Raw genomic sequence first — 23,949 nt, 5'->3', positions numbered from 1 at the left:
ACAATCGGATTCAAGGAGAATCTCGTAAATATTGTTAGACGGCATAGAATCAACGAAAGGAAAATCCGTCCGTTGCCTTATATTTTTACATTCAGATTCTATAAGATCGTGAATGTTTTTCGAAAAGTGGCTTGTTGCCTTTCCGGTTTAACCCAGGCATTTTTGAAATTTGCAATTAAATTAACTAGGATAAATTAGTCTTCGATTAGACTCCTAGTTTGGAAAAGTCTTGATAAGGACTGATTATGTGGTAGTCCTAATAAAGACTGATTAGTTCGAAGAATAGTTCTTTGAATAGCTAGCCTTCAAAAATGGCTGATTAATTTCATAGTCTTGAAAAAGACTGATTATATTAGAATATCACTTTTTGTATAGCCTTGAAAAAGGCTGACTATTTGTTAGTTTTTAAAAGGACTGTTAGTGATTCAGGTAGCCTTGAAAAAATAGTGAAGCCTTGAATCAATGAAACTCTTGGTAGCCAGAAAAAAATTCCAGAAGCCAAGAGCTATACGCGTGCGGTGTGAACGACTGTTCAACACCGACTGATTTCCGACTCATTTGTGCAAAATTTCTGCAAATTTCTCCGCAGTGGCACGCATAGGAAGAATAAACTTACCTGAATTTTAATTGAAGTTCATATCAAACCTGTACACTAGCAGAAGTGCTAATGGAGGTATTGTAACTCCGACACGGAATAGTATATACCGGTGTTTGACCGGTACTAGAACAAAAACACAAACACAGGCTTGCGAAACGCGATGATCGACGCGACCAAAAGAAAAAAGCTAGCAGATATATATATATATATATATATATATATATATATATATATATATATATATATATATATATATATATATATATATATATATATATATATATATATATATATATATATATATATATATATATATATATATATATATATATATATATATATATATATATATAATGCAGAGTTCATTCTTTGTAATCGCATCACGTAAGAACGAATTGACGGATTTACATGATTCTTTTTTGGTTTGATCAGTTTTTACCCCCACCGGGTGTTCGTACATCAAAAAAATTAGGAAAACTTGCCGGAAAAGTGGGAAAATCCATAAAGTTGTTTTGTATGGAGAATGGAATTTTCCACTGAAAAAGTCGCCAATGATTGCTAGACCATCGATAGGTGATTGGCGCATAACGAGTTGCATAAGTGTTTGGCCGTCGAAGAAATGAATACTAGATCGTTGAAAGAATCTTTTGGCGCACAACGAGTTGTTTTGTGTTAAGTTTTCACATGAATACTTGATTCATGTGATTCGTCATTCCAAGCCACGTGCTTAATTGGGTATCAACATTATTGCTTGCATGATGATTTAATGATGGAACGCATATGAGTGTTCTAGCTATAGTGTAAACAGGATCAAACGTTCTGATATTGTTTACCAGAAGATGCATTGTGTGCATTGTAATCAGTTAGATGATTATTGTTGGCCATCGTAGGCGTGAGTTGAACAAATCACATTATAGATCGATCTTTGTACGAATCAATGATAAGATGCTGCTGTTTAAATAATGAGATTAAATAAAGAGGTTTACCTTGCATTTAGCATGCTGAAGTTTGTTCGCGTTGGGTAAATTCTGGTGGATTAAAAACCATTAGTTGTGAGATTTTATGCATTGACTCGAACGATAAGCTGAATACTGAATACAATCACTCCTCTATAACAGAAGAATTACACATTATTTTCATATAAAACTTTCTGATATAGATTCTCAGTACCGAACTCCACCATTCGTTAATTGTAGGTTGGGTACTAAACAAAATCATGTGGTGTCGACTAATGATACGACTATTGATACAACTATTAAACGAATGCAGTATTCATGTAAAAGTTAATGGACACAATATTTAAAAGAATGGTAACTTGAACTTTCGAATGTCCAAAAATTACTCATTTTATCTTTCGGTTTTTTAACAATATCAAACTAACTAGAGGGGAAAAATATGAAAAATGTAGAGCCATAGTACTTGTTGTATTTAGCTTCGGACGAATCAAACATACGTACACACGGTTACTCGTACAGCCATATATATTTCTCTCTCCTCGGGTTTATTCACATATGATGTAATGTTAGTTTGTAATGTAATATTTGGTAATAGTGCATTACCACATCTCCCTTTCAATATAGAAGGATTCCATCTAATACTCCATCACGCAGTCCTTAAACTTATCTGGTTTACGAATCACCCGTTGCGGCCTCCCAGTAGATCTGTTAGGTTCGATTGACCGATTTGTTTGCTGGAGAATTATTCCTATTCCGCGAATAACAAACAGCATGAAAGTGGCCTCGTTTGCCGCAGACAGAGCATGTTTTGTCCCGTGCGGGACATTCCTGATTCGGTCCGTGAGATCTTTCACAGTACTTGCAGGTCTTCCGAACGAACGGAACGTTCTCTTCAGTTCCGACAGCCTGCTGCAGAATTGACTTTCCACTTATCTGTTCACTAGCGGAACGGCTGGTTTCGTAAGCATTCACTTGTCTGACTACGTCATCCAACGTGATAGATTTCTCCTGAAGCATCTTTTCACGCAGTGCAGTTGGTACAAATTGAAGCATCTTATCTACAACTGCGATCGATGTACTTTCAGCGGATGTCTTCCCTAAGTTGCATCTCTCCGCAAATGTTCGAGCTCTCATCAAAAACTTTACCAAACTTTCACCCGGTTCTGGTTTAGTTCCCCAAAACACGTACCGCTCATGTGCCTCGTGACGTTGGGGTGCAAAGTATTCGTCTAATTTCTCTACAGCAACTGCAAAAGGATCGATACCATTTTCTTCGTCACCCTCCACATCAGCTCCCGGAATATTAAAGAAAATCTCTTGGAGCTCTAATCCTCCTTGTGCCAACAGCATGTCCTTTTTTTCTACCGGAGCTGTGACTTTAACAGCGCGAAGCCAAATTTCAAAAGCTCGTTTTCATGTGAGCCATTTATTCCGCCTATCCGAGATTGGCACATTATTATGCGTAAACGGTGGCAAACTCGCAAGACTCCGCATTTGTTCCATCCTTAAAATAAAACACTGTATTTACGACACATTTAAACGCATCAAAACTTACCTCGTTTCCGTTAATCTCCTTCCAAAGAGAATTTTTCAATAATATCGTATCGTCTACAAACCAGCGAAAAAAATCTTGAAAGGAAGAAGAAGAAAAAAAACTCATGTGACGTTTTTCTGTTTTGTTTTTCTCGTTTCATTCAACAGTGATGCCAGATTATTTCTCAAGTGTAATCATCAATTTCAAATTAAATATTTATCAGCACGCAACTAAATCGATACAAAACCCGATAAACCAGTACATCTGATAGCACTGCACGTTTATCAATGACCAGAAAAAATTCGACCGCTGACCTGCCGCGGTGCTTTCAAGTTCATTTTTCTAACCTCTTTCCTGCCGAGGTAATCAGCCCCTGACCTGCCGGGGTAGCCCGCTCCTTTCCTGCCGGAGTAGCCCGCTCCTGTCCTGCCGGAGTAGCCATCTGCTTTCGTCGCAGATTCACCATTTTCATGGTTATTTGTTTAGACATTCTCTGTTTTTTTCTTTTTTTTAAGTTTTCTTAGGTCTCAAAACGAGACGCCATTGCTATCGGAAAAGTGTCGATCAAGTATGCCAACCTTTTAGCTCGAGGAATTATGGCTATCACCTTCGAAATATTTGTTTTCTATATTGTTATACTCACCAATGAGAATACTGCGACAATACTGCTATATTAGGAACCGATAAATAACCATCCTCGTCGCCATATGTTGTATTTAGCTTCGGACGAATCAAACATACGTACACACGGTTACTCGTACAGCCATATATATTTCTCTCTCCTTGGGTCTATTCACATATGATGTAATGTTAGTTTGTATTGTAATATTTGGTAATAGTGCATTACCACAGTACTCAAGGAAGAGTAAGGATTTGAAGATAAAGTGCGGAAAAATTCGACGTAACAAGGCTTATTTAAGTAAGAAGAAGGTATCTCGCATCTAAACTTTTACTGACCAGAAGTCATGTATTAAAAGTAAAAATAAAGTTTTATCGCTAAATTGTTAATCGCGTTTTTTTCCTGAGATGGTCACGCTACGAACATTCATCAAACACGATTAAATTAGACTCGCGAGAAGTGACGAACTACAAGTCGTGAGGGCAGCTTTTGTAAATTTGTGGAATCAATTTAAAGGAGTCATCTTAGTTCTTTTTGCTTCACTTTTTATTCCATATGTTTGAGAGAGATCTACAATCGCTATTCGATGCACTGAATCAAAAGATGATATGGCGATTGGTGCATTCGCTTAATTTTTGCGTAAGGGGCTGTCCATAAAAGACGTCACGCTTTTTTTTGACGATTGTTGACTCCCCATCCCCCCTTTGTCACAAATTGTCACAGAAGCAAAGACCCCCCACCCCCCCTATGTCACATGTCACGAATTCAGAATAAATAAAATTCATCTCAATACATTCTCAATATGTATGACAAACCATACAAATATGAGGGAAAAATCGATTTATTACATGCTGTCATTAGATTAAAAAATATCCCTAAAACTACAAAATCATCGGAATTATTTTAATAATATCAATTATATAAATTAGCAAAAGTATTTGGTTGGAATTGATGAAACATTTAAATCATCTGTTTTATTCCTCCTAGGGGTACACAGAAATATTATTGTTTTAGGTAAAGAATAATATTTCCTTAGTGTAGCATACAGGGCTGAGAAAATAAAGAACAGAACCTCATCAAAACGAAATCACTGCCGAAGAATCTTTTCAAGATCAGTTGATCAGTGAATTTTAAATCACATCGATCAATATCGGTACTGATCTTCCGTCACACAATGGGTAGTTATTTTGAGCTAAAATGATTCTTGATTTATGTAAGTTCAATCATTGGATGATTCGAAAAGCTTTGTTGTTGGTGGAGGAAAATCACATATGATCAAGATAAGACATGACATGATCTACGTCTGAAATCGTTGAACTCCCGCCCTATTTCAAATGGGGTACAATTGAATAAACTGCATCAGAATCAGATAAGAGAAATTCTTATGATATACTATTATCAATGCTAGAAAATCAAATTACTGAAAAAATTGTCAGTGCATAACTTAAGTTAAACCGTTTGAAGGCATCTTCTTCTTTTATACTCATATTAGGCAAAATTTATTAATTTCGCTAATTTACTCGCTCCTCCGTGCACTTTTGCTGATCACAACAGAAATGATTTCCTTCATCATTCATTTCCGAATTTACAAGAAGAAGCTTTTACATCAACAAATACACGTTTTTCTATAGAATGTAAACATTTATTGTGGAGATTTTTTCAGGAAATAGGGCAAAGCAGTAATATAATTAGGTATTTCAAAAATGCGCTCATTGAAAATTTTTGGACGTCACATTCCAAAAACCTCCCCCCCTTCCCCCTGTCGCAAAAGGACACGTTTTATGAAACACCCCCCTCCCCCTTGCAGCGTGACGTCTTTTATGGACAGCCCCTAACAAAAGCTTTTAACATATTCACAATTTTTGTTTGATGAATTCATCGCAGTCAAGTAATCAGTAAAATAATGGAAAGATACATTAACAGCATAAGACGTTTGACAATTCTACTGTCCGAAAACATAAATTAAAAAAAAATCGGGCGAGACGAAGTTCGACGGGTCAGCTAGTACATATATATATATATATATATATATATATATATATATATATATATATATATATATATATATATATATATATATATATATATATATATATATATATATATATATATATATATATATATATATATATATATATATAAATATATATATATATATATATATATATATATATATATATATATATATATATATATATATATATATATATATATATATATATATATATATATATATATATATATATATATATATATATATATATATATATATATATATATATATATATATATATATATATTTAAGTTAACCACATATAAAACAATATTTTTCCCTGTGTTCTACAATGCCTCCTCAGTGTATAAATTCGTCTTATGCATTTATCATCGCTTATGAATAATATTTTGAGTAATGCTGTATGTTTCGTCCTTGATAAAGCGTACCTTGCGGATAATCTTTGTTGTACAATCACTGTTCTGTTTCTCGTCTTGTATAGTCAATTTCGCAAAGTTTCTTCTGTTCGCAGGACTCTGAACGTTAAGTTGGTTGGTTTATGGTATAGGAAAGAATATTCGCATAATCAACAATATATTCATTTATTGTTTAAAATTGTGATGACAAATGTTTTATGCCTGACGTTAGTGTTCAAAACATATTTTTGGTATGTGGTACATTTGGGAACAGTAATATGAGATGTCGTTGATCAATAATTTATCTATGACTAGAAAATACAGCAAGGTAAACATGGTTTGACTTTCGTGGTAATAGTTTGGGAATACTCATGTAAACTATAACACGGATTATATAATAGTTTATTATTCGCAGCTAATGAGTACGCATTTTAAACAAGTTTCATAAAATGAGCATAAATCGTACCAGTGAGAAGAAGTAAAAATTTAAAAAAGGTCATGAGCACCGGCAACAGAAACGATAGTGTTCATGCATGTGCAACGAATGCGTATTTCCCATTTACTATGGGTGATGCTATGGAAGGACATGTCATTTGGTGTTTGGTTGACCATCTGAGGTAAGCATAGCAGAATGAAATAAATTGTACAGGGTATAATATTGTTTTTGGTTGATGAGGTGCCAGTTTCACTCACAAAGAGTATGAATTTCTATGAGATGAGTTTCGTTGGCTTTGATACTGCTCGTCCAATTAATGTTTGGTTCAATGTCCATCACTTTATGAGCATTTCATGTATTATAATTTGAATATCGGAAATCTTCAATCTTCTTCTCATTGTAATCGCACTGTGATCTATCCCGGTAAGAAAAAAACGCTCAACGGAAGTCTTCCGTTAGTCCAATACACTCCACAGTTGGTCCAAAATCCTGTGAATTCATGCATATTTATATTCTGTTTATTGCATTCATCTTATTTTTACCTCGATTTTGAAGAACGCTATGCAGCCGCGGTGAGAACTGAATTTTAATCGAGGGCCGAGCTTCAAATACCATTCGAGTCAGTTCACTAAGATTGCAAAATGTCTGTGGGTGTCTGTATGTGTTATTGTGCACTTGGTTTTTACAAGCTTAGATTCTTTTCAAATATCGACCTATGGTAGAACTTAATCATAAGAGATATTCATCAGTCGTACGAAACGCAACAACATAATTATTTCTCATGCTATAAAAAAATGATCATCAATTTATGATAAAATTTTTAACACCGTGAGATAACTATAAATAACTCAAAAATGAAGTTTTCTCAAACTTTTGGAAACAACGAGGAAAATTTATTACGATTAGGCTAACAGAGGTATTTTGGCTCACTTTAACATTGACTTTATTTTGACACACTTTGTAAAAATATCCACCAAATGTTGTATTATCTTTGAAAAACACTGCCGCAATAGATAATTTAATGTGAATGCAACATAGGTAATTTTAAATTGATGTAACATAGGTTACTTAGCATCGATTAAATCTATTAAGTGGGCAAAAATATATGAATTGGCTAAAATACCACTGTTACCCTACTTGTCTTTCTCGTACTCAGGACGACGGTTTTGAGGTAGTCAGGCATATGTAAGTATGAAAGATAAACAATGGTCAAAAATCGACCCTTTCTTCTTTTGCTTTGGACGGAACTGGTCGTCTCGGTGCAGGGCCGCCGAGAGAAAATTCGGGCCAGGGAGAACTGCAATATTACGGGCCCCTAAACAGGAAGATGTTTTTAACAGTGTGAGCATGGGAATATCATCCATAATATTTGATATTATGTTTTGTTATGGAGAATGAAAACATGTTTATGTTTCGTACGGCATATTTCCAAACGACACCCACACTAGTATGAAGATGTTTTCTACATCAATACTTTCATCTTCGCACGAGTCGTAATTGAATGTGTTAGTGACGGTGTAAAATTTGTCTACTTCCATTTTGATGATTCTGATGCTTTTGGTATCAAATAAAGAAAAATCAATGAATTCTCAATGATGATCTGTAGCACTGAAAAGAGCTTTGAATTGTCACGACCAACATGATCTGCATTTAGATTCAGCTGGTAGGCTTTTGGTGTGGTTTCGCTGTGTGGCTGACCCAGCTGCGACTGCCGTTCGCTTCATTCCAGCGTGATGTCCCATGACGACTGATGACTTCAGCTAGCAGACTACTGGTGTAGTAACGGTGTGTGCTCGGTCCGATGTTACTCTCGCGTGTCTTGCTTATATAAGCGATGCTAACAAAATGATAGAAAATGGGAAAATCCAGCTTTTATATCACTGGAGCATAATTTGTTCTCTTCTTCAGAACGCGTTCTGATTGGTTGGTGCTGAATTGGATCAAATCAGACAGGTTTTTCAATAGTGTACTATTAAAACACTTTAATGTTGTTGTAATACACGTTCATGTTGAAAAATTTCGATTCTATTGTTAGTTAGATTATACAAATCCTTTCCTTTCCTTTTTCTTTTTTTTTGTGTTCTACATTCAATACTTTCATTTTCGCATTGCGTGAGTCGTAATTGAATGTGTTAGTAACGGTGAAAACTTTGTATACTTTCATTTTTATGAATCGGATGATTTTGGTACGAAATAGAGAAAATTCAATGAATTCTTAACCCTCCGTCTGACAGATATTTTTATACCTTCGGTCTGACAGATGGGTCTGGCCAGACCCCTATTCATTTACGTGTATTTTTACGCATTTCGGTGTAAATTAAAAGTTTATTCAGGTTCATTTCTATACAAACCAGGTATATTTCGTTTCTTACATTTCTTATTTGTCATGGCATATGATTTGTAAAAGTAAAGATATTACACGGAAAAATGGGAATAATAAAATCAACAATGTTTTTGAGCGTTTTTTTCAATTTTATTTTATAGAAACGTATATTGAATTTACAAAAAGAGATTTTCCATGAAATATGATCTGATCATTTTTGTGAGTTTGTCGTTGTAGTATTTATGCAAACCAAACATACGTATCGATCCTTTGAATGCTGTTGGCAAACTGAAGATAAACAATTTGAAGGAAGCGAGTTTTTTGGTGATTTTTTCTGCTTCATGTAAACATTTCTTGCAGTCTCTCTTGCATATAAGTGTTTCGGAACAGATGCTTGTACGATTAGCCACAATAATCAATGGAATGTTGATTGGTTTACCGTATAGAGTTTCAATAGACGAACGAACGACAAAATGTTTGATTATATGAACATTATTCATTCGATTTTCAATGTTCGGCAAAACTAGAGTTCTAGACAAAAAATGGAGAGAAGTGCGTCTTGCATTATTTTTGTTGCATCGTCGAGTTCTTTGCAAATACAATAGGCCGCCAGCGCTATCACATCCAACATGTTGTTAAAAAATTACAGTGTTGTGTACGAGACTCGACCGATCATGATGTCATAAAAAATGCAATTTTAAAACTCACATATCAACCGATTTAAATTTGAAAAATAGGCAAATAATTGCGAAACACTACCTAGGATTCTAAAGCTAATTTTAGTAATAAATATATTAGCGATTGAGCGTTTAGTAGAATAATTTCTCCAGAATAATTTTATTTAGAATTGAATGGTGTTAAAATTTTCATTCTATTAATTTTTTAAAAGTAAGAACCTTCAGTTACTAATATATCAAAGTGCGTTTAAGAAGTATTTAAAATTATATTTATAGCAAAAGTTTATTTTTAAAAACTTCTGCTTCTGTTAGTAAATAAAGATTGTTGTTCACGACAAGCACCACCGGTGATTTCTTTGATATGTTTGATGTCTGTTATTAGATAACGCATAGCCTCAGTTCGTTTAGGATCTATTCTTTCTGATCCTTTCAACATTATATCACGTGTTCCACAAGGAAGCCATCTAGGTCTACTACTCTTTGTACTGTTCGTGAATGACCTATGTAGAGAATTATCGTCGCCTAAAGTAATGTATGCAGACGATCTCAAAGTGTATCGCATCATTACTAGCCTTGTGTATTGCTGTGCCTTACAAATGGACGTTGACAAAGTTATTGACTGGTGTGACAGAAACGGTATGAGTATAAACATCAAAAAATGCAGTGCAATTACTTTTTCACGATCACAATCTCCGATCGTATTTAAATACTCTATGATGGCTGTTTCAGCTGAATGCGTTTCTGCTGTTAAAGATTTGGGCATCGTCCTTGATCGTAAGCTTCGTTTCACAGAACAATTATCTCTAGTTACGGCAAAGGCATACGCAGTTTATGGACTTATCAAACGCAACACCAGAGACTTTGATGATGTGTATTGCCTAAAGACAGTTTACGTCGCTTTAGTACGCAATATTTTGGAGTACGGAGTAATAATCCGGGCACCCTACCACAACGTCCACATCGATCGAATCGAACGAGTTCAAAAATGTTTCATTCGATTTGCACTACGACGACTTCCATGGTAAAACCGTCTTCAATTACCTAGCTACGAAAATCGCTGCGCTCTGATTAATCTTCCTACACTACAAAACAGACGAGTTTTTCTTCAGCGACTGTTTGTCTTCGACTTGCTTTCAAATAACATCGACTGCCCAGCGCTTTTGGAGAGATTGCATTTTAATACTCCTGGAAGATAATTGCAAAGATCAGACTTTCTTCGACGATCAGTCCATCGCACACATTACGGTCAAAACAATCCTATGGATGTTTGTTGTCATCGTTTCAATAGTGTTTAACATTTATTTGATTTTACAATGAACAAAGACGCATTTAAAATTAAAATATTTATGTTAGGTTAATGATAGTAGTTGTATAGTAATAGTCTGTGCGATAATTTTTATTTAATCGAAGACAAATTACAAAAAAAAGTTTAATGGCACTGTCCTATGCATTCTACTTTCATCCGTAAACTGAAATGCAGATCTGATGAATCTAGCAGCCAATACTAACAGAACACTCGAAAAATATACATACCTTATGATCAAGAAAGAACCGGAATTTTCGTTTTAAAATTCTCGTGCTTGTCCAATCGGTAAACTTTTATTCTCTCAACGTTGGCAACACTTTTATACACATTCTGTCAAATTTTGACGCATATCGTACGATTAGATTTTGTTTGGCGTCTATACAAAGAAGTTGAAAAATTTTCGTGTGACGATTTTTATAATTGATGAAAATTTAGAACAACGTGCGTGCATCAAATTTTGTGTTGAAAATGGATTTAAGTGTTCCGAAACATTGAACATGATAGAAAAGGCCTTTGGTGAATCTAGGAAAAACACAGGCATACGAGTGGTATAAACGCTTCAAAGGTGGTCGTACAAGCTTGGATCATGATGAGATCTCTGGCCGCCCAACAACATCTGTTACTGAAGAAAACATTGAATCGGCGAAGCAAATCGTTCTGTTCCGATTAGAGAGATTGCTGTGTTGTTGGGCATCTCTTATGGATCAGCCGAACACATTTTAACTGATGTTTTGGGTTTGAAACGCGTCGCTTCTCGGCTGGTGTCAAAATTTGACAGAATGTGTATAAAAGTTTTGCCAACGTTGAGAGAATAAAAGTTTACCGATTGGAGAAGCGCGGGAATTTTAAAATGAAAATTCCAGTTCTTTTTTTGATCATATGGTACAGACGTATGTGTGTTTCCGTACCATTTCCTCAAGTTAAGGTCCACACTATGTTCAGCAGTGAATGGGCAAAGAATACTAATAATAGAATAGAAAGAACTCAAAAGCAAGAATAAAGACATACGCTTGTATGTTTATGAATGAACACTTGTATATGTATGATGTGAACTCAAATGGAGGTTAGAGCTTGAGCTTGAGCTAGAGCGACCACCCCTGGTTGCTATTCCGTTACTGATCGGGATTAGCTGAAATTGTACATGGAGTTTCTAGATGATCCGACCTGGGACTGGTAAATCATCCTTCAATGTACATCTTCTGGTAATCCCAGAATTCATTGATCAGTACCGGCGCCGGCCAGGCCCGAACGTAGATCGTCTAAGGAATGGAAACGGCTGTTAGTCCAACACTTGTTGTTACTAGAGGCCGTATAGACTACTGCGCACTCCACAAGTGTCACGGGAGGAGGATATTTGTTAGTAAAAATTTCAGTATTGGTAGTATTCGCGCGCGACTCAGTATGTTCCGGTTTCAAGATGCTCGGATGCATAATTTATTGCTTGAAATATTAATATCAAGTGTTTTTTACTATGTATTCAATATACCGATATATGTTATCTCTGTTATTAACTTTGTAATATCAACGAAATTGCGCAATAGTTGATTTTTAACTTTCAGTTTATAATCCTGAAAGACAATCAATAACATGGAAAAAGAAAACATTCCAAATAAAACATTTCTTCGAAGCTAAATGGAAATTGATAGGTTGAATGAAAAGATAATTTAGTAAAACAGAGTAATCAGAAGTGAAATGTTGAAAATATCTGATAACTGAAAGGAAAAAGAAACTCCTGCAATTGTCGCCTTTTACGACATGGAAGCAGGAACCCAGTGGATCTATTCTTGGTTCATTTTTTTCCGCCGGATTCCACACGGCATCTAGGCTGGTACTGTCCGGAGAGAGCTCAATCTCCTAGTGGACCCCAGCCCCTTGAACTCAAATGGAGAAATACAACATAAACATTTAAAAAAATGATAAACATATATTACATCATACGTCTGTCTATACAAAATGTATGAGGTCCAGCCGGATATCATTAGTCAGATCGAGGAAAATGTTTCAAACGAGAAAGGTCTGGGTGGAGCCATCAGTCAAACGGAGGTTTAATGATGTTTTGTAGCACTGAAACAAGATTTGAATTTAGATCCGAGATGGGTCTTTGAGTGTACACTTATGACTTTAGCTGGCAGGCCTCTGTTGTGGTTTCATTATGTGACCGGCCCGACTGCGATTAACGATCGCTTCATTTCTGCGTGAAGTCTTCGATGTTGCTCCCACCACCCAACTGATCAGCGCTCCCATGACGACTGATGACTTCAGGTAGCAGACTTCTGGAGTAGTAACGGTGTGTGCTCGGCCCGTTGTTACTCTAGTGTGTGTTATGCTTCTATAACCGTTGCTCACAAAATGATAGAAAAAGTTAAATATTCAGCTTTTTCGCAACGCATTCTGATTAGCTGGTGCTGAACTGTGTCAAATCAGATAAGGTTTTCAATAGTGTACTAGTGAAAAATTTCAATGTTGTTGCAATACACGTTCAAATTGAAAAATTTCGATTCTATTGGTAGCTAGATTATATAAATCTTTCCATAGGTCACTGAGCTATGAACTTTAAAAATACGAGCAAGGCAAACACGAGTCATGTGTTTTCCTCATTAATACTCGTTAATACCAAACATTTGAGAAAAGTTTAAATCTGAATTATTTAAGATTTTGTCATACAACTGAAAATTTTATCATAAAATTGTGATCATATTTCTGATGTTGCAAAAATTATGTTGATTCGTTAGATACAACAAGCGATATTAACGTTCAAAAACTTATCACTCTCTCAGAGGGTAAATTTTGAAAAGGCTCCCCATAGTAAATTAAGTCGTATTCCCGACAATTTTTTTTCGAAAGTGTGAAAAAAACATGTTAGTTTAATTCGTATACACGTCCTTAGGTTATGTTTGTGACATAACCCACTGGCCTTCTCGACTTTCTCTATAGAAAGGTATTAGAATTGCTGGAAAACCCAACAATAGAACGGAGACTCAGAGACCATACATACATACATATATACATATATACATATATAAGGCGCGTAAATTTCAGACCTTGGAGTATAACGAAACCTATTCTAGCGCGTGTAACTTTTAAACCGCTTGAAATTTCAAAAAATCCTTTCGCCTACTTTTTCTATAGGGGAAGGTGTTCGTTTGCCGGTAGTGTTCGGTTGCCGGTAGTGTTCGGTTTCCGGCACCCTCCATTTGACAGAATGCAGATAGCGTCATTCCGACAAATGTCATGTGTGTGTAATAGCAGCACATCCTTTTTGTGCCGAATACCAAGGTAAACAGACGTATGTATACATATTTATACATTAAAAGATTGGCGCAGTGAATGTGTTTATACATATGCATATACATATGCATGTTTGTACAGGGTGATTTTTTAAGAGCTTGAGAACTTTTTTAAACAATAAAACGCATAAAATTTGCAAAATCTCATCGGTTCTTTATTTTAAACGTTAGATTGGTACATGACATTTACTTTTTGAAGATAATTTCATTTAAATGTTGACCGCGGCTGCGTCTTAGGTGGTCCATTCGGAAAGTCCAATTTTGGGCAACTTTTTCGAGCATTTCGGCCGGAATAGCCCGAATTTCTTCGGAAATGTTGTCTTCCAAAGCTGGAATAGTTACTGGCTTATTTCTGTAGACTTTAGACTTGACGTAGCCCCACAAAAAATAGTCTAAAGGCGTCAAATCGCATGATCTTGGTGGCCAACTTACCGGTCCATTTCTTGAGATGAATTGTTCTCCGAAGTCCACATGTCAACCAAGTTCAGTTCTTCCATTTTTGGCAACAAAAAGTTTGTTAGCATCGAACGATAGCGATCGCCATTCACTGTAACGTTGCGTCCAACAGCATCTTTGAAAAAATACGGTCCAATGATTCCACCAGCGTACAAACCACACCAAACAGTGCATTTTTCGGGATGCATGGGCAGTTCTTGAACGGCTTCTGGTTGCTCTTCACTCCAAATACGGCAATTTTGCTTATTTACGTAGCCATTCAACCAGAAATGAGCCTCATCGCTGAACAAAATTTGTCGATAAAAAAGCGGATTTTCTGCCAACTTTTCTAGGGCCCATTCAATGATTTGCAAGCGTTGCTCGTTAGTAAGTCTATTCATGATGAAATGTCAAAGCATACTGAGCAAATAATAATGCATGAAAATCATAACCTCAAAAAATCTGAGCAAATGCTAATGCATGAAAATCCTAACCTCAAAAAAATCACCTTTTACATGTGTATATGCATACATATAAACATATATAAGGCGCGTAAATTGAGACATTAGTGTGCAGTTCCCGGTACAGAAATCGTTTTTTGCCTTTCTCTATAGAAAGGTATTAGAATTCCTGGAAAAACCGAACGGAGCCTTGGAGACCCATAGTGTTATATACCATTCGACTCAGATTTACGAGATCGGAAAATGTCTGTGTGTATGTGCACTTTTCGAAGATATTTATACGCGCTCAATTTTCTCAGAGATGGCTGAATCGATTTTAACAAACTTATGCTCGTTTGAAAGCTACTGTTGGGCCATTGATCAAGTTCAAAGATCAATGGTATAAGTGACGTAATCGACAAAACACGTTTTTTTACCGCTCTAATGTTTATAAAAATACTTTTCCTAATAATAGAAATTCTCTGTATTTGTACCAAATTTCTTGATCTTCTTGAAGTTATCGTTCCAACTTTTTTTGAGGCTTGGTGCTCCGCGTAACCTTTTTAGGCTTGGTATTAGGAGTGTTAAGCATTCTTCGAATACTTCTAATATTCTAAAATTTCTGTCAAAATATCGAATTTTTTGAGACATTTTCAGTAAAGTTGAATTTGATTTCTTCTAAAACATATCGCTGATGTCAAATACTATCTATTGGTGTATAAAAATGCATATGTCGTCGCTTTGAATTTAAAGATATGTCGAAAATACGAAGTTTTCGATAATTTATGCTTGGACTTTTAGTTACATTTTTTATCATAACTTTCACTAACAAAGTGTCATTGAAAAATTTTCTGTTCCATTATTGTTGTGATAGACGTATCTGTCTAATGATAAACAGATTAAAAAAATCGGACTTCTAACAGCTGCGATATGTCCAGCCAAAATAAGCGTTTCCACTTTTTTCAACAGACTTTAGTTTTAACTTTTTATAATAACTTTGAATAGAATATTCTGGTAATTTGAAGGGGAAAAAAGTTTACTTTTACCCCCAAATTTATGCTAGGTGCACATAACCATTTTCACTTAAGTTTACGTTTCGTCTTCGACTCATCAGTGCGTCAGCAGATTATGTTGAACTGCTGACGCAAACCCCCGGATCAACATAATCCGCTGAGCAGACGCAAAGTTAATGCTATTTGCAAGACACTTTTTTTGTACACATGAAGTGTAACGTCTAACCTGACGTCTCGAACGAAACAAGTTTCGGCTTACTGGCCGTACAGATTGTGGTAATTTGAAGGGGAAAAAAGTTTACTTTTACCCCCAAATTTATGCTAGGTGCACATAACCATTTTCACTTAAGTTTACGTTTCGTCTTCGACTCATCAGTGCGTCAGCAGATTATGTTGAACTGCTGACGCAAACCCCCGGATCAACATAATCCGCTGAGCAGACACAAAGTTAATGCTATTTGCAAGACACCTTTTTTGTACACATGAAGTGTAACGTCTAACCTGACGTCTCGAACGAAACAAGTTTCGGCTTACTGGCCGTACAGATTGTGGTAATTTGAAGGGGAAAAAAGTTTACTTTTACCCCCAAATTTATGCTAGGTGCACATAACCATTTTCACTTAAGTTTACGTTTCGTCTTCGACTCATCAGTGCGTCAGCAGATTATGTTGAACTGCTGACGCAAACCCCCGGATCAACATAATCCGCTGAGCAGACGTAAAGTTAATGCTATTTGCAAGACACTTTTTTTGTACACATGAAGTGTAACGTCTAACCTGACGTCTCGAACGAAACAAGTTTCGGCTTACTGGCCGTACAGATTGTGGTAATTTGAAGGGGGAAAAAGTTTACTTTTACCCCCAAATTTATGCTAGGTGCACATAACCATTTTCACTTAAGTTTACGTTTCGTCTTCGACTCATCAGTGCGTCAGCAGATTATGTTGAACTGCTGACGCAAACTCCCGGATCAACATAATCCGCTGAGCAGACGTAAAGTTAATGCTATTTGCAGACCACTTTTTTGTACACATGAAGTGTAACGTCTAACCTGACGTCTCGAACGAAACAAGTTTCGGCTTACTGGCCGTACAGATTGTGGTAATTTGAAGGGGAAAAAAGTTTACTTTTACTCCCAAATTTATGCTAGGTGCACATAACCATTTTCACTTAAGTTTACGTTTCGTCTTCGACTCATCAGTGCGTCAGCAGATTATGTTGAACTGCTGACGCAAACCCCCGGATCAACATAATCCGCTGAGCAGACGTAAAGTTAATGCTATTTGCAAGACACTTTTTTTGTACACATGAAGTGTAACGTCTAACCTGACGTCTCGAACGAAACAAGTTTCGGCTTACTGGCCGTACAGATTGTAGTAATTTGAAGGGGGAAAAAGTTTACTTTTACCCCCAAATTTATGCTAGGTGCACATAACCATTTTCACTTAAGTTTACGTTTCGTCTTCGACTCATCAGTTGTTTCGTTCGAGACGTCAGGTTAGACGTTACACTTCATGTGTACAAAAAAAGTGTCTTGCAAATAGCATTAACTTTACGTCTGCTCAGCGGATTATGTTGATCCGGGGGTTTGCGTCAGCAGTTCAACATAATCTGCTGACGCACTGATGAGTCGAAGACGAAACGTAAACTTAAGTGAAAATGGTTATGTGCACCTAGCATAAATTTGGGGGTAAAAGTAAACTTTTTTCCCCTTCAAATTACCACAATCTGTACGGCCAGTAAGCCGAAACTTGTTTCGTTCGAGACGTCAGGTTAGACGTTACACTTCATGTGTACAAAAAAAGTGTCTTGCAAATAGCATTAACTTTACGTCTGCTCAGCGGATTATGTTGATCCGGGGGTTTGCGTCAGCAGTTCAACATAATCTGCTGACGCACTGATGAGTCGAAGACGAAACGTAAACTTAAGATAGAATATTCTGTTTTCCATCGTTTCAAATGGATTTTATTTCAAATGAATTTATCTTTCTAATAGTAAAACAAGTTTTGAAATCGGTCCAAAAATGGCTAAGATATATTCAGTCAAAATTAGCGTTCCTACTTTTTTTACCCCCTTGGTATTCGGAGTGTTAACCACGCAGAAAGAGCATTCTCCGACGCTGCTGATTGAATGTATCTTCTCGCTTCGACGACCGGAAAGCAAATCAGAACTGCGACTTTTTTTGAATAAATATCTGTTTATTAATGTGATTTATGTGTATAACATCAACGTTTTACAGTACAAGTTTTTTTTTTAAATAACTATTTATTGGAATATGATTTAAAATTAAATTATTAAGATTTAAATTGGGTGTTCAGCCACAAGTGGTGACTTTTCAGCCCTATTATATATATATATATATATATATATATATATATATATATATATATATATATATATATATATATATATATATATATATATATATATATATATATATATATATATATATATATATATATATATATATATATATATATATATATATATATATATATATATATCTATATATATATATGATTTGGTTATTACCATGAGGACATTATTTGCTTCCGCGATTCTGAGATTTTTGTGTAGGGAAAATTCTAAACCTACTTGTATTGTGTAATGGGGAAAAGGAACTTATATACTAACTTACTAACTAATACAGAGAGCGAATCTATTCAATTGAAGATTGCATCGATTTTTGTCGGAATTTGCTTATAATATTATGTGACATTACATCTAATGGTTCTATATTTGTGAGTCTGTGTAACTCATTTGTACTAAACCAGGGAGGACGCTTCAAAATCATTTTCAGAATTTTATTCTGAATCCTTTGAAGCGTTTTCTTCCTGGTGGAACAACAACTCGACCAAATTGGTACTGCATAAAGCATGGCTGGTCTGAAAATTTGTTTATAAGTTAACAACTAGTTTTTTAGACAGAGCTTAGAATTTCTGTTTATAAGAGGATATAAACATTTAATATATTTATTACACTTTGCCTGGATTCCTTCAATGTGATCCTTGAAAGTGAGTTTTTTGTCATACGTTAAACCTAAGTATTTAGCTTGATCAGACCATGTCAATTCCAAGCCATTCAATTTGAGAATGTGATTTTGGCGACTGCAGATCACTCTTAGATTTCTACCTGTGGCTAACAGACTTGTGTCGTCACAGAATAGCGATTTCTGACAACCAACGGGTAGATTTGGAAGATCAGAAGTGAAAATATTATACAAGATTGGAGCTACGCTCGAACCCTGCGGAACACCGGCTCGTAGGGTAGCAATTCAGATTTACAATTCTGATAGCTAACCTGAAGAGTACGATCAGTTAAATAATTTTGAATCATTTTGATCAAATAAATAGGAAACTGGAAATCAGACATTTTTGCTATTAAACCTTTGTGCCAAACACTGTCGAATGCTTTTTCTATGTCTAGAAGAGCAACTCCAGTGGATAACCCAGAAGCAGGCTTCCCAAATGTACTGCCGCGCGACATTATTATTGCGGCTGTCTTGCTACTCTTTCCATGACAGCCTTGTGATAGGTTTCATCACGACAGCCCTTAGACAAATAGTTCTGTACAGCCAACGTTGCCGTAATTCACTTCGTTCGACAGTTCATTCCATCTTAAGACATTTTGTCATGGTCCACGACAGCCGAAGAAGCATGAAGCTCTCACTGTTGCGACAGTAAACTTCGGGTATCAGTCACTGCGTTGTTTCTGTCGAGAGCAAAATATTACTCTCCCTTGACCAGGTCTGCGACAGTAGCCGGTGCGGTTCAAATTTGTTGCTCTTGGTTTGCTATGAAGATTCGAGGCAAGCATGTGGGTTTTAGTTTTGCCTTTGGTGATTGCTTTGCGCAGCGGTTGATCATTGCGCATAGCAATCACCGTTGCTAGGGCATTGATAACAATATAATTGAGAATTGATAATATACGAAACGGATTGAAGGACGGACTTTGGTTTTAATGAATAGTTAATTTTTATATTTTGGTCGATCTTCTATGAATCGATCGATCAATGAAATTCTATAGAAAGAAAAGTTTGTTTTCAAGAAATTATATTCATAATTAAAGATCTGAGACAGTTCGGCGTGCTCGTTTCAGGCAGTTTACGTTCGGTTTGTCGGCTGTAACATTCATAGTGTAGGCGCGTACTGATTTTGGATGTAAACGGTGAATGAATGTTTGTAGCAAAAGATATATTCAAATTAAAGATTCTGTATTCGATACTAGTTAGCGTGATTCTGAATAGCATTCAACTTTGCAGTCGACTTGTAAGTCTACGGGACTATTGCATGGTCAGTGCTGCAATACTACGGACACTGAGAATCTTTCCAAGTCAGAACTGAAACATACAAAATCTGGCTCGTTAAGTTCGTTATAACGGGTGATTTTTTAAGAGCTTGAGAACTTTTTTAAACAATAAAACGCATAAAATTTGCAAAATCTCATCGGTTCTTTATTTTAAACGTTAGATTGGTACATGACATTTACTTTTTGAAGATAATTTCATTTAAATGTTGACCGCGGCTGCGTCTTAGGTGGTCCATTCGGAAAGTCCGCTTTTTTATCGACAAATTTTGTTCAGCGATGAGGCTCATTTCTGGTTGAATGGCTACGTAAATAAGCAAAATTGCCGCATTTGGAGTGAAGAGCAACCAGAAGCCGTTCAAGAACTGCCAATGCATCCCGAAAAATGCACTGTTTGGTGTGGTTTGTACGCTGGTGGAATCATTGGACCGTATTTTTTCAAAGATGCTGTTGGACGCAACGTTACAGTGAATGGCGATCGCTATCGTTCGATGCTAACAAACTTTTTGTTGCCAAAAATGGAAGAACTGAACTTGGTTGACATGTGGTTTCAACAAGATGGCGCTACATGCCACACAGCTCGCGATTCTATGGCCATTTTGAGGGAAAACTTCGGAGAACAATTCATCTCAAGAAATGGACCGGTAAGTTGGCCACCAAGATCATGCGATTTGACGCCTTTAGACTATTTTTTGTGGGGCTACGTCAAGTCTAAAGTCTACAGAAATAAGCCAGTAACTATTCCAGCTTTGGAAGACAAAATTTCCGAAGAAATTCGGGCTATTCCGGCCGAAATGCTCGAAAAAGTTGCCCAAAATTGGACTTTCCGAATGGACCACCTAAGACGCAGCCGCGGTCAACATTTAAATGAAATTATCTTCAAAAAGTAAATGTCATGTACCAATCTAACGTTTAAAATAAAGAACCGATGAGATTTTGCAAATTTTATGCGTTTTATTGTTTAAAAAAGTTCTCAAGCTCTTAAAAAATCACCCTTTATGTACATTGAACCACCAATCGAATAAAAACCTTGAGTGCAAAATTTGGAGTCGGAATTTGCAAGGCAAAAATCATTTAGAAACATTTTATTTTCAGGTACCGTACAACAAAGCTTTGAATGCAAAAACTGAACGAAAAATTCCGGTTCTTCCAAAAAAGCGTGGAATGCAGCATGGTTGCCCGTAACAGATTCGAATGTTTATTATGTTTTATTTAGAAAAAAAGTTTTAATTCCCCAAGTTATGTAATAATGTCTTTCTTGTGTAATATAGTCTCAAGCTTTCCAGACATATCAAGTTATCTTCTATATATGAATAGTGTTTCTATTAACCTGGAATATATTCCAAAATACATATGGGCTGATAATCTGGAATTCATTTTCTTCCTGTTATGCATTGAATTATCTTATCTCTAGAAACGGCATATTAACTATTATATTATTTTGGTCATAGCTACCAGAAGTTCGCGACTTTTACACACGTTGAAACTGTCACATGTTCGACGTTTGGAAGCATTGGGAAAATCGAAAAGACTCTCATCCAGAAATTTCGGAAGTTGCTTTAACCCTCATGACAGTGCCTGCAACGCAAGTTTCTGTTGAAAGAGCGTTTAGCGCTCTGGCGTTAGTATTGTCGCCAGCTCGGACAAAATTGTCCGTACAAAACCTGTCGAACATTTTAATAGTAAAATTAAACCAAGACCTACTCCATCATATTATTCCACACATGTACAATTGGAAAGACTACAAATTGATGGGAAAAATGAATAAAACATTATTTTTGATTAATTTAGAGCTAAAATCTTATCATTTGAGGTTTCAAAATCACTATAGATTCATCGTATTGAATTTCATTGCCGGTTCTGGTTGGGAAATTTGGGGAGTACGATTACCTATAAAGTACACTTATATTTCCAAAAATGGTAAGTAACAAAAACTACCTAAACATGAATTCAAGATCAATTTGGTTTTGAAAAATCTTATATCTGCCATTGCACAGTGGTCCGGGGGACAAAAACATTTGTGGCTTAGCCTTATACTTTAGAGCTATGATGTCTTCAGAACAAATGATCAGTGAAAGATAAGCCATATTTTAAAGCATATGGTATTAGGGTGGTTCTAATTGTTAGGGTGATCCAAAAATTATTTTCCGTATGTGTTGAGATAGAGGACTGCATCCTTCGGCAAAATTGTAGGAAAACTTATATCAAGCAACTTTGCCGAAAACACTATTGTAGTATCTCTAACGCTTTTAGTGTAACAGCTATTTTAATATAGCAACTTAGGGTGTTCCTAAAAAAATCAGATCTTTTGCTCTAGCTTTCTTAATTTTCACTTCTCGATTTTGGTGTCTTTGAATATCTATTAGAGTTTGTTGAAACCAATTTTTTCATGACTGGCGCATTCAGGTAGCGTTTTCTGAACCGAAGTTATGAGCAAAACTAGTTCAAAAACAGATCATTTTTAAACTGCTATATCTTACATTGGAGCAAATCTTACATTGGAGCAAATGAAAAAGAAATCGGTTTCTTTCATTTGGTAGAAAATACTTTCGAGCATGTTTACAAAAAAATGGCGGAGGAGATATTTTTCTAATTTTTTTTAATTGTGTTCAAACATTGGGTTTTTTCATTGAAAAATGCTCTTTCATGTACGACATTTATTAGCTATATATTAAAATAACGTATTGCTGTCTTCTAGCGTGTTTAAACTAATTCAGATGCATAATCGGGAAGATGGAGTACACTCACGTTGGTTGTTACTCTATTCGATAATGCTATTACAGGATCAGACGTTAAAAGAAATCGTTTGAATACATCCTCTAGATTCACTAAACGATTGAATTTCTGCGGATGGAACTGCCTATACTTGCGAATAGATTTATTTCGAGTCGCTTGCGCTTCCTTACTGTACATTATTTGCTATCTGTTTGGTTCCCTTACGATTGATGATTGATCAAGAAGGCTGGATAATCTGGAACAACAATTATCCTTCATCTGTTTCCCTTTGCTGCCCAAAAGAATCATCTTTCAAAAGGAAAACACGGAACTAACAAAGCAGGAAGTGGAGAAAGTAAATGCAGAAATTGCAGAGCTTTCTCCCACAGTACTGGGGAAAGTATTTGTATCAACGAAGCTAGTGTTCTGCCTGAACGATACGAAAGTGTTAAACGACATAACAGGCACACAGTCCCAAGCTTGGTACATATGCAAGCGCTCAGGAAAAGCTCTGATTTTTTTCAAGAACTGAATAATCCAAACAAATATCAATTTGGAATTTCGCCTCTACATGCAATGATTCGATCTATGTAACATGCAGTCCTCTATCTCAACACATACGGAAAATAATTTTTGAATCACCCTAACAATTAGAACCACCCTAATACCATATACTTCAAAATATGGCTTATCTTTCACTGATCATTTGTTCTGAAGACATCATAGCTCTGAAGTATAAGGCTAAGCCACAAATGTTTTTGTCCCCCTAAATTGTGAATCCGGACCACTGTGCATTGGAGTTATAAAAATTTCATAGTGTCTGTACATAGATTTTGATTTGTCATAAAAAAAGGTTTTGAAATTACTTGAAAATTCGACAAGTGAAAGTTGACATTC

At 35.8% G+C, this 23,949-nt stretch overlaps 2 protein-coding genes across 12 annotated transcripts in view; one reads left to right on the top strand and one right to left on the bottom strand.

The window, feature by feature from the left end:
• Positions 1 to 2,262: 2,262 nt before the first annotated feature.
• LOC131434051 (uncharacterized) lies at positions 2,263 to 2,904 on the bottom strand. The gene has a single exon (XM_058600701.1). The coding sequence runs from the start codon at positions 2,902 to 2,904 to the stop codon at positions 2,263 to 2,265; it is 642 nt and encodes a 213-aa protein (XP_058456684.1).
• A 3,303-nt stretch (positions 2,905 to 6,207) lies between these two features.
• The window catches only part of LOC131434603 (glutamate receptor ionotropic, NMDA 3A-like), a 646,413-nt gene continuing 628,671 nt past the window's right edge, over positions 6,208 to 23,949 (top strand). For 7 of the 11 annotated variants that reach the window (XM_058601472.1, XM_058601476.1, XM_058601473.1 and 4 more), the window contains exon 1: positions 6,210 to 6,733. The gene's annotated coding sequence lies outside the window, so the exon portion shown is untranslated. Of the gene's footprint in view, positions 6,734 to 23,949 lie in introns of all 11 variants that reach the window. The other 4 variants (XM_058601471.1, XM_058601470.1, XM_058601480.1 and 1 more) reach the window with 4 other exon arrangements.

Source organism: Malaya genurostris, chromosome 3 (genome assembly GCF_030247185.1).
Source record: "Malaya genurostris strain Urasoe2022 chromosome 3, Malgen_1.1, whole genome shotgun sequence".
NCBI classification, from domain to species: Eukaryota; Metazoa; Arthropoda; class Insecta; order Diptera; family Culicidae; genus Malaya; species Malaya genurostris.
Note: the sequence above shows the minus strand (reverse complement) of the source record. Positions and strands in the feature narration are given on the sequence as shown.